Genomic DNA, 15,013 nt, shown 5'->3' with positions numbered 1-15,013 from the left:
CCTTCATCGGGGTTGTCAATACTTCCTGGCCACGTGTCTTAAAAGCAGCCGACCGAGTCAAGGCTGCCATTGATAGCTCCGATGAAAGCTGAAGCGCAACCCCCCCCCCCCTCCCCTAAAAAACCCTGAACCTTAAACCTAATTGACATGATTGACTTCATTACATACAGTATACATGATATCACATTGCGTCATTTTTCTCTCTCACGGTGACATGTACCTAATGAGGTGTCCCGTGAGCGCATAGCCGCAGGCGTGCTCAACATCTCGATTAGCTGAGACAATTTTTGACGAGACGCTCAAGAAAGAGCGCGTCATCTCCACCGAGACGGACAGCTAACCCCCCCCACCCCCCCACCCCCTCGCCGGGCCTTCGAGAATCTACGTGCGCGCCATCTCAACGCGGCGAGCCTTTCACATCCTCGCCGCGGCGCCATCAATCACGCCGCGCCGACCCGTCGGCCAAACGGACGGACGGCAGACGGACGGAACCTCCAGAAGCGCAAAACTTCAATCAGGAGCCATCGTCACGCTTGCGCCGGCGCGACGGCCGCCGAGGCGGCGGGACATTTGAGAACTGGACGCGTCGAAAGCGGCCAACGGAAACGTTGGTCTCCCCAAGATTTTTACATTTGCTGCGTCGTTGTTTTTCCATCTTCTCAACTTTAGAAAATAAGAAAAGCGATAAAAGCCACAGCACGGACCATGTGATCACTTTGTCAGCCTTCTCCCTGCGACACCATTTGGGCATCCCTCAGGGTAACGATTTATTTTAAGTTTTCTAATATTATTTTGTACCGACATAGAGTTAGTCTAACCAAAAAACATACATCATAATTAGGAGTGGGGTCCCTCAGGGATATGATTGCAGTCCCCTCACGAACAACATGCGCTTCTCTCCATATGGCCAAACGGAAGCGGAAGGGCAACCTACCTTGGACTTCTTTGTCGTTCCGTAACCACCGAATGTGAGCGGCCGGCTTGCTGCCCGCCGTGGTGCACGTCAGGGTGATGACCTCGCCTTCCAGGGCGGGACTGGTGAACCCGGTGATCTCGGGCCGCTCCGGCACTCCTGGACAAACGGCACCCGTAACAACGTAAGACCTTGTGGAAGCTCGGTCCACTTGTTACTCGTTCGAAACTCTGACCTAAGACGGTGAGGAAGGCCTTGGTGGTCTTGACGGGCATGGTGAAGAGCGAGCAGGTGTATTGGCCCTCGTCGGCCAGGCTGACGTCATTGATGCGGATGGTGAGCTCCTGCCACGACGCTCGCACCAGCTCGATGCGGTTGTCCCGAAGAGCTGCACGGGCCAACGAAGAGAACGTCAGCGATTGTCAGCGATTGTCAGCGATTGTCTGCGACGCGTCAGCAGGATCCAGAAATATCAACCTTTGCTTCAAACCCATTTTCACTTTTGACTCTTCCAGTCCAATTACAGCCGAGCCAACGAGTGAGCTGGTGACCCACCAGATGGCTTGAAACCAGAGGCGGGGGACACCCTGAATCGGTCGCCAGCCAATCGCAGGGCACACAGAGACGAACAACCATTCGCACTCACACTCACACCTAGGGACAATTTAGAGTGTTCAATCAGCCTGCCACGCATGTTTTTGGAATGTGGGAGGAAACCGGAGCACCCGGAGAAAACCCACGCAGGCCCGGGGAGAACATGCAAACTCCACACAGGGAGGCCGGAGCTGGAATCGAACCCGGTACCTCTGCACTGTGAAGCCCACGTGCTAACCACTGGACTACCAGGCCGCCCCTTTATATATATATATATATATATATATATATATATATATATATATATATATATACATATATATATATATATATATATATATATATATATATATTATATATGCAAACTTATGTCTGCTTTACAAGAACTGTACTATTTTGTTTAACTTTACCAGAGACAAAACAAGTCAGCAAAAATCGTCACTTTTTTTTTGTGTTTTTTTATCGTCCTTGATCCTAATCTGCAATGTTAAGCCTGGTTCGAAACAGTTTCCAGTGTCTTGAAACCCTGCAAGAAATAAAAGAACATTTTTTTGGTGTGTGTTTGCATCAAAGCGACACACTCGGACAGTTTCTTTATCAAACCCACACTGGAAAAGTGTGAATCGAATGTGTGGAGAAAAAGTCTGGCGCATTTACCTGCAAATACAGCCTGCAAGGTGTGGGCGTGTGTGTCTTTATTTCTTTGCAGAACGCTGAGTGAACTTGATCTTTCATTTATTTATTTTTTTTAAATGTATTTGGCCATAATCATATCATCGCGAAACATTTGGCAAGATAGATTTAGGAGATTAAACACCTTGCGTTCAGAGCAATCCATCTGCCTGGCAGGGTTAATTCTCAGGCACGCTTCTGAGAAGAAGAAAACATCCAAGAAACGGCGCACATTTAATCCAAGTACTTGATGTGCCGCCACTCGCACAAACTCGGCAAGGATAAATGTAAAACATGCGATGCACTCAAAGGTACGTCTCGTCGGCACCCGCAAGAAAAGCAAATCAAGCACTTGATGATAGTCTTCGAGACGAACTCAAAAGAGAAACTTTTACATCATCAATCAATCAAAAGTGTTTCTGAAATAAATAAAAAAAAATAAACGAATAAATAAAGTTTTTTGAAACTATACCCAAGGTCTCAAGATGCGTTAGTTTATTAGAAGAAACTTCATGCAGAACAACCAAGATCGCTCGGATAAAGTGGAAAGGAGGAAGTTTGTCATGGGCACCCGCCTAGATGTGTCACGTTCCGTGCCTGCCTGCAGGGGGCGGGCTTTCTTTTCCCCGACTGCACACCTGTTGTTAATTTCGGGCTGATCACCTGCCTTTATCAAGCGACTCCGGCAGTCATCTCACTGCCGGAGAATTCCATGCCGTGCCATATTGCACCCGCGCTCGATCTCGCTATTGTCAATTGACCCGTTGCCTTTTTGCCTTACGGCCGTTATTCGCGTTTTGCTCCTAGCAGTTGTATTGCTCTTATCTCCGCCAAATTCAGGTCCTCCTCGCGTCGTGTTGTTTTCCGCGAGCGTTTTCTGTTAGAGTACCCTTCTTGTTATTTCCTGGTCCTTATTTGACCAGCGTTTTGTGTTACCGTTTTTCCCTGTCGGGCTCTTTCTGTTCTTTTGTCATTAAAGACACTTTTTCGTTGACAAGATTTTTTCGTTGTCTGTTCTCCGGGGATCCAACCTTTATTTCATTTGTTCTGCACGAAGCGATAGCTATCGCTTCGGACAGAACGTGACAGAATTCTCCGGCCACCATGGATCCCGCAGATGTCGAAAAAATATTGTCCGCTCTTGCACGACAAGAGCAACAGATGAGTCAGCAGGGCCAAGCCATTTCGGAACTCCGAGGCGCGGTCTCCATGCTGGCTCATCGGCTCGACGATTACGAGCCTCGTCTAACACGGGTGGAGGAACGGAGACCCCATTCCTCCGGGGGCCATCCAGCCACCCCGGAAGCGTTCCCCTCTCATACCATTATGTCGAGGGAACCATCGCTTCCACACCCCCCTCGCTATGGGGGTGAGCATGGGCGGTGTGGTCACTTCCTTCACCAGTGCTCACTCGTATTCGACCAACAGCCGTCTGCCTACGCTAATGATGCTGCCAAAGTGGCCTATATCATGAGTTTGTTAACAGGTCTGGCGGCGTCATGGGCGATTGCGACCAGCGAATCCAAGCCGAGTCTCCGATCATCGTTCCCTGAATTCGTGACAGCCTTTCGCCGGGTGTTCCACCATCCCGTGCGGGGCCGAGAGGCAGAGGGTCGGCTACTTGCCCTCCACCAGGGAAGACGATCGGTCGCCGACTACTCGATCGAGTTCCGGATTCTGGCAGCACAGAGCGGATACGGTGATCGAGCATTGTGTGGACTGTTTCGACGCGGCCTGAACTCTCAGCTCAAGGACGAGCTGGCGACCCGCGACCACAGCACCGACCTGGAGGAGCTGATTGACCTCGCTCTCCTCATGGACAATCGCTTGAGGGAGCGGGGCCGGGAGCGTGGGGGAAATCGTTTCCCGTATCGACACTCTCCACATCGTGAGGAACATCGGGGAGTATTCCGGGAGACGGCACCCGCGGCGGAACCTATGCAGCTGGGTGGCAAGGACGTTGGCGGAGAGGAAGGAAGTCGCCGTGCCAGCCGTCGTACGACCAGAGACAACACCCAAACCTCTCCTCACGCCACAACCAGCCTTCCGGGATCATCTTTTCACGTCTATCCCGAGTACTGTGAGTCACGATCCCGCGCGTTAACCCCCGAGCCTAGACAAGCCGACGCGCGATCGGGACACCCCAACAGACTGGAACTTGAGGGGGAGATATTTGGTGACTCCCGGTCGAGGCGGGTTCGGGCCCTGGTAGACTCAGGAGCAGACGATTGTCTGATGGACACCGAGCTCGCCTCCGAGTTGGGTTGTTTCTTGGAGGAGCTTATTGATAGAAAGCGGGTTCGCGATCTCGATGGGCGTCTCCTGGCGGTCGTTACGCACAGAACGGAGCCATTGAAGCTGCAACTTTCGGGTAACCATGTCGAGCATCGGCGTTTTCTGGTAATGCGGTCCCGCAACGCTCCTATTATCCTTGGGTTACCCTGGCTTAGGGTACACAACCCCGTAATTTCCTGGGCGCGCCCAGCAATAGATAGTTGGAGTCCGTACTGTTATCAGCACTGTTTACAGTCAGCCGTCGGGGGGTATAAACGCGTCACACCCCCCGAGGATATCTGCCTTGACGGAGTGCCGGATTGCTATCGGGACCTCAAGGGGGCTTTTAGCGAGGACCGCGCGCGCTCCTTACCTCCACACCGCCCCTATGATTGCGCAATAGACCTGCAGGCGGGCGCTCCGTTGCCGACCTCGAGGCTGTATCAGGTGTCTCGGCCTGAACGCGAGGCGTTGACGGAGTACATTAACAGCTCGCTCGCCGCAGGTCTCATTAGACCTTCGCGTTCACCGTTAGGGGCGGGGTTTTTTTTCGTGGGAAAGAAGGACAAGTCCCTGCGACCCTGCGTCGACTATCGTGGGTTAAACGAGATAACCATAAAGAATAAATACCCACTACCTTTGTTAGATTCCGCCTTCGCCCCATTGCAATCCGCCACCATTTTCTCCAAGTTAGATTTGCGCAGCGCTTATCACTTGGTCCGTATCAGAGAGGGAGATGAATGGAAGACCGCTTTCAAGACCCCTCTAGGCCATTTTGAGTACTTAGTGATGCCTTTCGGTCTCACTAACGCTCCTGCCGTCTTCCAAAACCTCATAAATGACGTGCTAAGAGACATGATCAACATCTTCTGTTTTGTCTACTTGGACGATATATTGATTTTCTCCCGGTCGTTACAGGAGCACAAGCAACATGTTAGGCGGGTGCTACAGCGCCTATTAGAAAACCGGCTCTTCGTCAAGGCAGAGAAGTGTGAATTCCATGTTCCCGTAATCTCCTTTCTGGGGTTTATCATTGAGCGGGGTAGGTTACGAGCAGACCCCATCAAGACACAGGCAGTCACGAACTGGCCGGTTCCCACTAATCGTAAAGAACTGCAGCGTTTCCTGGGGTTTGCCAATTTCTATAGACGGTTTATCCGGGCCTATAGCCAGAAGGCGCTCCCCTTGACCCGCCTGACGTCTATTAAGACCCCGTTCAAGTGGGATTCCACCGCGGACGCTGCGTTCACAGACTTAAAGGCGGCGTTTACCAGTCCCCCTGTACTTCTACATCCTGACCCTGATCTTCCCTTTATTGTAGAGGTGGACGCCTCGGATTCAGGGGTGGGGGCGGTGCTGTCTCAACGCTCGCCCATCGACCAGAAGCTGCACCCCTGCGCCTTCTTCTCTCGTCGACTCACAGCGGCCGAATCCAACTACGACGTGGGCAACCGCGAACTGTTAGCTGTTGTCTCCGCCTTGCAGGAGTGGCGGCACTGGCTCGAGGGGGCAAAGGAACCTTTTACCGTTTACACCGACCACAAGAACCTTGCTTACCTCCGTACCGCCAAAAGACTAAACCCCCGTCAGGCCCGGTGGGCCTTGTTTCTCACCAGGTTCGACTTTATTCTCACCTACTCCCCCGGGTCGAAGAACACCAAGCCCGACGCCCTCTCCCGTCTCCACGACCCCACGGGAGGGGACCGGCCCCCGGAAACCATCCTCCCAGCTCAGTGCATCGTGGGGGTCGTCCAGTGGGAGGTTGAGCAGCGGATCCAGACTGCCCTGGAGGGGGTTCAGGTGCCGGCGGGGTGTCCGGCGGGGAGACTGTTCGTGCCTCCGTTCCTGCGCTCGGAGGTCCTGCAGTGGGGGCATGGATCCAAGGTGGCATGCCATCCGGGGGTGAGCCGGACGGTGCAACTCGTCTCCCAGCGGTTCTGGTGGCCTGAGCTCCGGAGCGACGTGACGGAGTTCGTCAGGGCCTGCACCTCCTGCGCATGCGGCAAGTCTTCCCGTCAACCTCCGGCGGGATTGCTCCAACCGTTGCCCGTTCCGCCACGCCCCTGGTCCCACATCGCTCTGGACTTCGTCACGGGCCTTCCCCCCTCCCGGGGCCGTACGGTCGTGCTCACGATCGTGGACCGCTTCTCCAAGGCGGCTCATTTTGTGCCCTTGTCCAGGTTACCGTCGGCGCTGGAGACCGCCGACCTCCTGGTCGAACACGTTTTCCGCCTCCACGGCATTCCGACGGACATTGTGTCTGATCGGGGGCCCCAGTTCGTGTCTCGCGTCTGGAAGCGGTTCTGCCGGTCCCTCGGAGCCACTGCCAGCCTGACCTCCGGCTACCACCCCCAGTCTAACGGACAGGCGGAGCGCGCCAACCAGGATCTGGGGGCGGCCCTCCGCTGTGTGTGTCTCCACCGTCCCGCATCATGGGTCGACCACTTGCCATGGGTGGAGTATGCGCACAACACCCTCGTCTCCTCCGCAACCGGCCGGTCCCCGTTCATGTCTGCCTACGGCTACCAGCCGCCGCTGTTCCCGTCACAGGAGGGGCAGGTGGAGGTCCCTTCCGTCCAGCATCATCTCAAGCGGGCCCATCGTGTGTGGAGGGAGGCCCGGGCGGCATTGTCCCGCACGGCGTCCCGGAATCGTCAAATCGCGGATCGTCGTCGGCGCCCGGCCCCCTCCTATCTGGTGGGGCAGAAGGTATGGCTGGCTACTCGGGACCTTCGCCTGGCCGGCTCCTCGGCGAAACTGGGTCCTCGATTCACTGGTCCCTTCGAGGTTGAGGCCGTCATCAACCCGGCTGCTGTCAGGCTCCGTCTACCTCCTACCATGAAGGTCCACCCCGTCTTCCACGTCTCCCTTCTCAAACCCGTCTCTTCCAGTGACTTGGCTCCTCCTCCCACGCCGCCGCCCCCTCCGCGGGTCGTCGACGGTGACCCGGTGTACACGGTTCGTGCCATCCTGGACTCTCGGCGCAGGGGCAAGGGCTTCCAATACCTGGTCGATTGGGAGGGCTACGGGCCTGAGGAGCGGCAGTGGGTGCCTCGCTCCTGGATCCTTGACCCGTCCCTTCTGCGCGACTTCCACACCGCTCACCCTTCCAAACCGGGAGGTCCGCCGGGAGGCGTCCGTTGAGGGGGGGGTACTGTCACGTTCCGTGCCTGCCTGCAGGGGGCGGGCTTTCTTTTCCCCGACTGCACACCTGTTGTTAATTTCGGGCTGATCACCTGCCTTTATCAAGCGACTCCGGCAGTCATCTCACTGCCGGAGAATTCCATGCCGTGCCATATTGCACCCGCGCTCGATCTCGCTATTGTCAATTGACCCGTTGCCTTTTTGCCTTACGGCCGTTATTCGCGTTTTGCTCCTAGCAGTTGTATTGCTCTTATCTCCGCCAAATTCAGGTCCTCCTCGCGTCGTGTTGTTTTCCGCGAGCGTTTTCTGTTAGAGTACCCTTCTTGTTATTTCCTGGTCCTTATTTGACCAGCGTTTTGTGTTACCGTTTTTCCCTGTCGGGCTCTTTCTGTTCTTTTGTCATTAAAGACACTTTTTCGTTGACAAGATTTTTTCGTTGTCTGTTCTCCGGGGATCCAACCTTTATTTCATTTGTTCTGCACGAAGCGATAGCTATCGCTTCGGACAGAACGTGACAAGATGGGCTGCTGTCCAATTACAAATTGACATTCACTCGGCGCATCGAGAATTTAACTCGACAATGCACGTTCCGTCGTGTCTGTCGAGTGCAAAAATCACGTTTCATCACAAAGCATACACCCGGGGGAACTTTGCATACCTGCCTAGATGGGATGCGGCCCCATTCATTAGGGTGCAGTCGCTATTCTCCGATTTCAAGAGTTGCAGAATAAACCCGTTGAACCGCTCAAAGGCTGGACCCCGTCGTTAATGTGCTCCTGCCGAGATGATTCGTCCCGTCACCCGCGGCGCATCCGCAACAACGAGGCACGCCCCCGTCGTCGGGCTAATTACGCTCGGTTCGGCGACGCGAATGAACGTTTGGGCGCACACATTAACGCTTTCATTTAGCGCGCAACGGCTCTTTGATTACACGGCGGCCGAGATCCATTTCGTCGGCTGACCTTTGCTGATCCAAGGCAAACGTCGCCAATTAGACGCGGTGAAGGAAGAAGGAAAATGGAGGGGAGGACCGCGCGTGCACGAAGGTGCTGTCGACATCAGTTATGGAGGAAAAGGCCCAAAATGTCATGAAATGTGAATGCCTTTCAAGACATATTTGAACTGAGAGAGGACGGGAGTCGTTTCCGCGTACTCGTCACAGTTAGAGAACCAAAATTTTTCAGACCGTGAGTTGGTCTGGAGCACAAGTTGCGCACCCGCTTTTCATCATGCCAACTGTGTGTTTTGCATATTCTTGCCCATACCAGAAGCATTACAAAGGATTTAACATCCGGTGTGTCGTCCCCTTTTGAATTTGCGTAGAGAGAGAGAGACGCGGATGTTTTATCCATTTTTCTTCCTTTCATCGGATCGAATCGTCTTTGGGGCTTTTTTTTTTTTTTTTTTTTTTAATCCTCATTTGTCCGACCTGAATTAAAATGGAACAAATTATCCAAAGGCCAAAGATCAGATTTTGTCTTCGGCTCCACCCAGCAGTCGCTTAATATTACGCATAACTTTTAAGTCATTTAAAGAAAAAAAAAAAAACTCCAACACGGATGTTAAAAGGTCATTTTAATCCTCCCTATTTCATATCAAACTATAAAAAAAAAAAAAAACAGAACACCTTATCTGGAATACTTTGCTCCAGGCTGCCTTTTTTAAATCCTTATTTAAAGACAACACAGCAGATGTTTTATAATCATCAAGATCAACATCAAGTCACATGAAAAAAAAGCGCCTTTGGATTCGACACCCACGGCGTGACAAACTGCCTTTGAAGGGGGGGGGGGGGGTGTTGGGGGGGGGGGCGAGGATCTACGGGACACAAACATATGCCCACGCTGTCACGGACCCTACCGAGGGTAAGGACGTTAACCACCGACGCTAACGGCAAAAGAGAGCCAAGACTTTTCATCCCATTGACGTTCTGACGCGACAAAAATGCAAATGTGATCTCAATTCGATCAAATCAATGGAGACGATTCGGGCCAATAAGTTTGCTCAGATACAATTGCTTACAAAAACCTGTTTTGGTTGAAACGAATCACCGCTATGCTTCGGTGCTGTGAATTGTGTCCGTCACAAATGTAGGAAGCGCACGCAGAGTCATTTCTTTCTTTTACTAAAATCTCGAATTTAGGTTTCGAGTCAGGGTTAGGGTTTCAAGTCTTAAATGTCTCTCATGATTTAAAAGTAGGGTTTCAAATCAGGGTTATGATGGTTTCGTATTAATGCTCCGGTGTTTTAAAACACGCGGCCCGGTAGTCCAGTGGTTAGCACGTCGGCTTCACAGTGCAGAGGTACCGGGTTCGATTCCAGCTCCGGCCTCCCTGTGTGGAGTTTGCATGTTCTCCCCGGGCCTGCGTGGATTTTCTCCGGGTGCTCCGGTTTCCTCCCACATTCCAAAAACAGGCGTGGCAGGCTGATTGAACACTAAATTGTCCCTAGGTGTGAGTGTGAGTGCGAATGGTTGTTCGTTTCTGTGTGCCCTGCGATTGGCTGGCAACCGATTCAGGGTGTCCCCCGCCTACTGCCCGGAGACGGCTGGGATAGGCTCCAGCACCCCCCCCCCCCCCCCCCGCGACCCTAGTGAGGATCAAGTGGCTTGGAAGATGAATGAATGAATGAATGTTTTAAAACACGATTAAGGTTTCAAATTAAGGGTCAAAATTGTCCTTTTCCTCGGTTGCATTGGGCTTTCAAATGACACTTGGGCCCACAGCAATGCCGGTGCTGCTCTGATCATCAGGTTATCGTTTTATTTTTTTTCACAAAGTGTTTCCAAAAGTGTAAAGACGTTTGGCTTGCGTCCTCACCTTTCTTGTCGCCGAAGAAGAGCGTCTGCTGCGCAGGGTTGGACCACTGGAGGGAGGTGTTATCGTTAAAGTCCACCCGGCAGGTCATGTTGGCGGCCGAGCCCTCCAACGCTGTCAAGTTCTGAGTGATGGGGAACTGACCTTGGCCACCTGCAGGGGAGGGTGGAGGGGGAGGGGTGGGGGGGTGAAAGGGGGCACACGATTGAGGTCATGACGGTGACGTGATTAGATTGCCCATTTGGACAAGGTCTTCATTTCAGAACCAATCACGACGAACCGGCTCAATGTGTGGACATCGCTAATATCCGTCCAGTCGTCCCTTTTTTAAAAAAAAAATACTTTGTAACGTTAGCTTGTGGTTCTCAAATTGGGGTACTGGAGCGCTGTAAAACACAATTTTCTTTTTTTTTTTTTTAAGTTTATACATTCACATGGAGACAGGCACAGCAAAAGTGCATGCATACTTCAAAAATAACACCAGGGGGCGCAATCGCCTATATAATTGTGGAGTCTTTGCAAATAACATGCTGTACGTTGCCATTTTAAAGTTATTTTAATATCGCCATGAACTTTGAATCACGACAATTACAGTCAACTTTATTTTGACAGTTATGATACAATTCCGTACTATCGAATGAAACCAAAACCCGTTTTTGTTGCAAGCTGCACAGCGACAAATAGGGGAGGCTGTCGACTTTGGTCTCCAGTCCCTTAACCAATCAGGATGCAGAACGCAATGAACTGTTTAAAAAAAACTTTTTAAAAAAAATCTGTGAAAAGGCATAGCCTTGAATGGCGAACCGTGTTTTAGCGAGGGTTCACTGTAACCCAGGCATGTCCAAAGTCCGGCCCGCGGGCCAAATCCGGCCCGCGGTCGAATTTCATCCGGCCCTTGGCCCCTGTCATAAAATCAGTGCCGTCTGGCCCGCAGGTTGGGCGCAATGGAACACGTGTTGCATTGACTGAGGTCTCGTAGACTGGTGAGTGATGTTTCATAGAGTACTGCTTCCCTCTAGTGGCTAAATGAGTAATAGCATTCACTAAATGAGTAATAGCATTTAGACACTAGAGGGCATCACTCACGAGTTAACAAGACATCACTCCGTGTTTATATTGACTGATATGTCATATTTCAAATTCCTGTTTCAAATGAACCAAAAGAAATTCTTAAGATTGTTGAAATTAAAATAAAAATGGAAATGTGAAACAGACTGGCTTACTAAAATTTGTTGAACAATATTGTTGTTCAATGTAAAGAATGTCAGCCAAGGTCGGCCCCCCGACATTTTACCACATAAAATCTGGCCCCCTTGGCAAAAAGTTTGGACACCCCTGCTGTAACCTAATAACTAGCCTGTTAGCTAATGCTAGCTTACCGGTACTTTGCTTTGAAATGCCTTTCTATTCTTCGTTTGTGAATGTGTTCGATTGCTGACAATGTACGTTCTTTTAATAATTCTCAGTACGCTTCTTTTGTTCTCTCTGCTTTGCCTTAGTTTATTTTTGGCGTATAAAAATAAACTAAGGCTGAAAAAGTTCATTGAAACCTTTTACCTTGTGTTCTTGATTGCTCTGCGCTGGTCCAATGACATGGAAGGTTTTGTTTACACGCGTGATGTCATGGTGAATGCAAATGAGCCCAGTCGACGCCGCTAATCATGTCCCCCTGCATACGTCGCCCTCAAACTCCCCCGACGTGCTTTCCCGTCGCGCCCCACCAAGGTGACATTGACACGGTCTCCTCCCAGGTACAGTTGACCGCCTCGGCTGAGGGAGCAACTGCCCGCCTCATTAGTCGAGTGAGCACCGGAGGGCCCCTCTCCCCCCCCAGGAGCCCCAAAGATCAGCGGACCTTCCTTGACCTCCATTGTCCTGATGGCTGCCGCTCGTCAGCTCAGGGACACGCTGAGGCCGACTGTAAATAGAAATGAGAGCACCATTCCAGCGGTGGGGGCGAAGGGGTTGGGGAGGTTTTTACAGGTACTTTCGCTCATTAAAATATCCAACTATGCCGTGGTTTGAATGCGTCTGGTTCAATATATCATCTGCCTGACAGAAAGGTAGGAGGCCGACTTAATCGGCGCTGTGTTACATGAGACTTGCGCAATCGCAGGAGGTCCACTACCGTATCCGCAAATCTGACTTTACAGACAATAAGAATAAATTTTGTCACTTTGGTTGTTGCAGTGAACTACTGCGTCACATCTTAATGAGATCTGTTCTTAATATTTGGTTCCCATATATAGGAGAGCATGAACTCGCACCAAAAATCTGCATTCGCTATTTCTATTGGAATTAGCCACTGAATGACCGAACCAACTATGTACTTTTGCCCCCCCCCCCAAAAAAAACACACACACACATATTACACCCCAACAAATCAAAACTCCAATTTGATGAAAATGGTCAACGGAGTGCATTTACATTTCTTTATCTTGATCGGACTGTATGTTGCTAATAGCCTCATTATTGCTAGTAGCCTCATTATAGCTAGCGCTAATATAACAGAGTTGATCTCTCAGCTTTGCAAAGTTACTTTCTTTACATGTAAAGCCAGCGTCAGCCGGCCAACGGCGAGACGTTAGCCGGCCAAATATCACCATTGCTAGGACGACGTTAGCAAAATGTAGCATGTACGTAGCTTATACGCATATGCACTCTCCACGTTAATGGGGCAGACATATGGCGCATTTGGAAATGTTCCCTGAGCACGCTACTGGTTTACTACCAACAACCATCAGTGGTAAAGCGTAGAATTATTTTTATTCCAGTTTTCAAGGTGGCGCTACATAGTGAGATTTGAAAATGAACATTTGAAGTTTCCAAGTTATGCTAAGGCCTGACAACAAAAGCGAGCATTTTTACCTTTGGCAATTGATTTTGGGCCTGAAAATATTTTTTTCTATTTCATCATTTGTTTATACCAGTAACGTATAATGACAGGCAGAACAATTCAGACGATAGAATCAACCTGTTGCCATTCATACAACAGAATAACAGCTCTGTGTTCAACTAAACGGGCCTGGTAAGGGCATTTGTGTATCATTTAAAACAAGATTATCACTATTTTAGAAGACGTACTTTTGGTGGCATTTTCGTTTGATGGTTTACCATGACAGTTTCACTTCCCAGGATGTGCCTCGGTTCAATATAGCTTAGCAAAGATCGTTGTAGAACCACAACCCTTTAGCTACAAATTCAGAATAAAACAACACTTAACTTTTTGCCAGATGAGAAGTTTCTCTCAACGACACACAATACAATGCAGACGCAGGTGTCGGCATGAAAAGGAAAAGCGTAAAGCTGACGTCTAAAAGCACAGTGAGTCGTGACAAAAGACGCCAAGGTCGCCCATCGGCCCCCAAAACGTAATTCATATCAGCGCCGAAGGCTAAATTGTGTAAAGAGCATGCGTTGAAACGTTTGCAGGCGATTGGAAGTGCATCAAACCCCATAAGACAGCCACGAATAACCCTGAACGTCAATACATATACGGGCAAGGGCGGGCCCGCGGATAGCAAATATCCGCGTATAATTGACGATTGATGCCCATTATCAATGCACTACATTTTTTGGGGGCGTGTCATCTCAGCTGATTCACCAAAATCACAACAAATGAGCAATTTCATGTGATGCTTGCCTTATGTAACATCTCACAATACCGTATTAACGTCACCAAAGCATGTCTGTCATTCTTGCTGTGATTTCGTGTATATGTATTTTGCATTTTGAGCGGATGAAGCTAACGTTGCTAACTTCGATTAGCGCGCAACCTATTTATGATCCCCAGGAAAAGCCAGCGAGACCGTTGAGTAAAACACCCGTCTGAGGTCATTTTATGCACACGGGTCGGAAAATAAAATAATCGAGAGACCCAAAAGGGAAGTCAATAAGAAGCGTTTCCCGCCCAATCAAGACGCTTTTAAACTAAAATCCAAAGATTTATTTAGTTGCTTTTGTGTGCGTGTTCATTTAATCAAAACACCCGCTTGTGGGCCTACTTCGATAAAACTTTAATTAGTCCCACGGTGGTGCTTTGTGTTTTGTTAACAATATAATTTTTTATTTTTATTTTTTTTTTATCACGGGGCTCCGCGTCAGCACGTGTCGGATTAGTCGGGAGCGGCGCTCGAACGTTTCCCCCACGCGCCGCCATTAACTTGCCCACACAATCGAGCGGGGGCGCCTCGTGAATGAAGTATTTCGCTGCACAGCTGGGAGGAAAAGGGAGGGCGGCTTGCTTGCGGTGTTCTGTGAACACAAATATTTGACGAAAAGATGCGAGAGAGGAAACCACGGCAACAGATGCAATCGAGGGGGTGCTGCAGGTGCAAAGTGATGATTTGTAGCAGCAGCGCGCGGAGCAAATCACAATTAACTGCTCCGTTTTTTTTTCCCTGTGGATTTAAAGCCAATAGATTTTTTTTTTGGGGGGGGGGGGGGGGGATTGGAGGATTCTTGTTCAGTTTGGAGGAAGGATTGTGACTTGAAAAGTGGAGAAAAGACGTGGAGAATATCAATACCGGGAGGACCGGGGGGGGGGGGGGTGTTCTCGACTACACCGGCGGAGTGGATCAACAGCGAGGCCGAGCTGATG

General features: G+C 50.5%; 2 protein-coding genes and 1 long non-coding RNA gene across 4 annotated transcripts in view; all 3 read right to left on the bottom strand.

Moving 5' to 3' along the window:
- The window catches only part of usp16 (ubiquitin specific peptidase 16), a 274,331-nt gene that overhangs the window by 33,132 nt on the left and 226,186 nt on the right, over nucleotides 1-15,013 (bottom strand). The gene's annotated exons all lie outside the window — the stretch shown is intronic.
- Nucleotides 1-15,013, bottom strand: part of LOC127609024 (uncharacterized) — a 220,753-nt gene that overhangs the window by 91,157 nt on the left and 114,583 nt on the right. The window lies entirely within an intron of this gene.
- cadm2b (cell adhesion molecule 2b) overlaps nucleotides 1-15,013 on the bottom strand; it is an 83,725-nt gene that overhangs the window by 9,063 nt on the left and 59,649 nt on the right. For both annotated transcript variants that reach the window (XM_052078553.1, XM_052078554.1), the window contains 3 exons: nucleotides 10,417-10,566; nucleotides 1,149-1,301; nucleotides 935-1,072 (listed from right to left, as the gene is read on the bottom strand). In XM_052078553.1, coding sequence (XP_051934513.1) covers nucleotides 935-1,072; nucleotides 1,149-1,301; nucleotides 10,417-10,566 — 441 coding nt within the window. The remainder of the gene's footprint in view (nucleotides 1-934; nucleotides 1,073-1,148; nucleotides 1,302-10,416; nucleotides 10,567-15,013) is intronic.

This window comes from Hippocampus zosterae, chromosome 10, assembly GCF_025434085.1.
Source record: "Hippocampus zosterae strain Florida chromosome 10, ASM2543408v3, whole genome shotgun sequence".
NCBI lineage: Eukaryota > Metazoa > Chordata > Actinopteri > Syngnathiformes > Syngnathidae > Hippocampus > Hippocampus zosterae.
The sequence above is the reverse complement of the archived record's forward strand: the minus strand, read 5'-3'. Positions and strand labels throughout refer to the sequence as shown.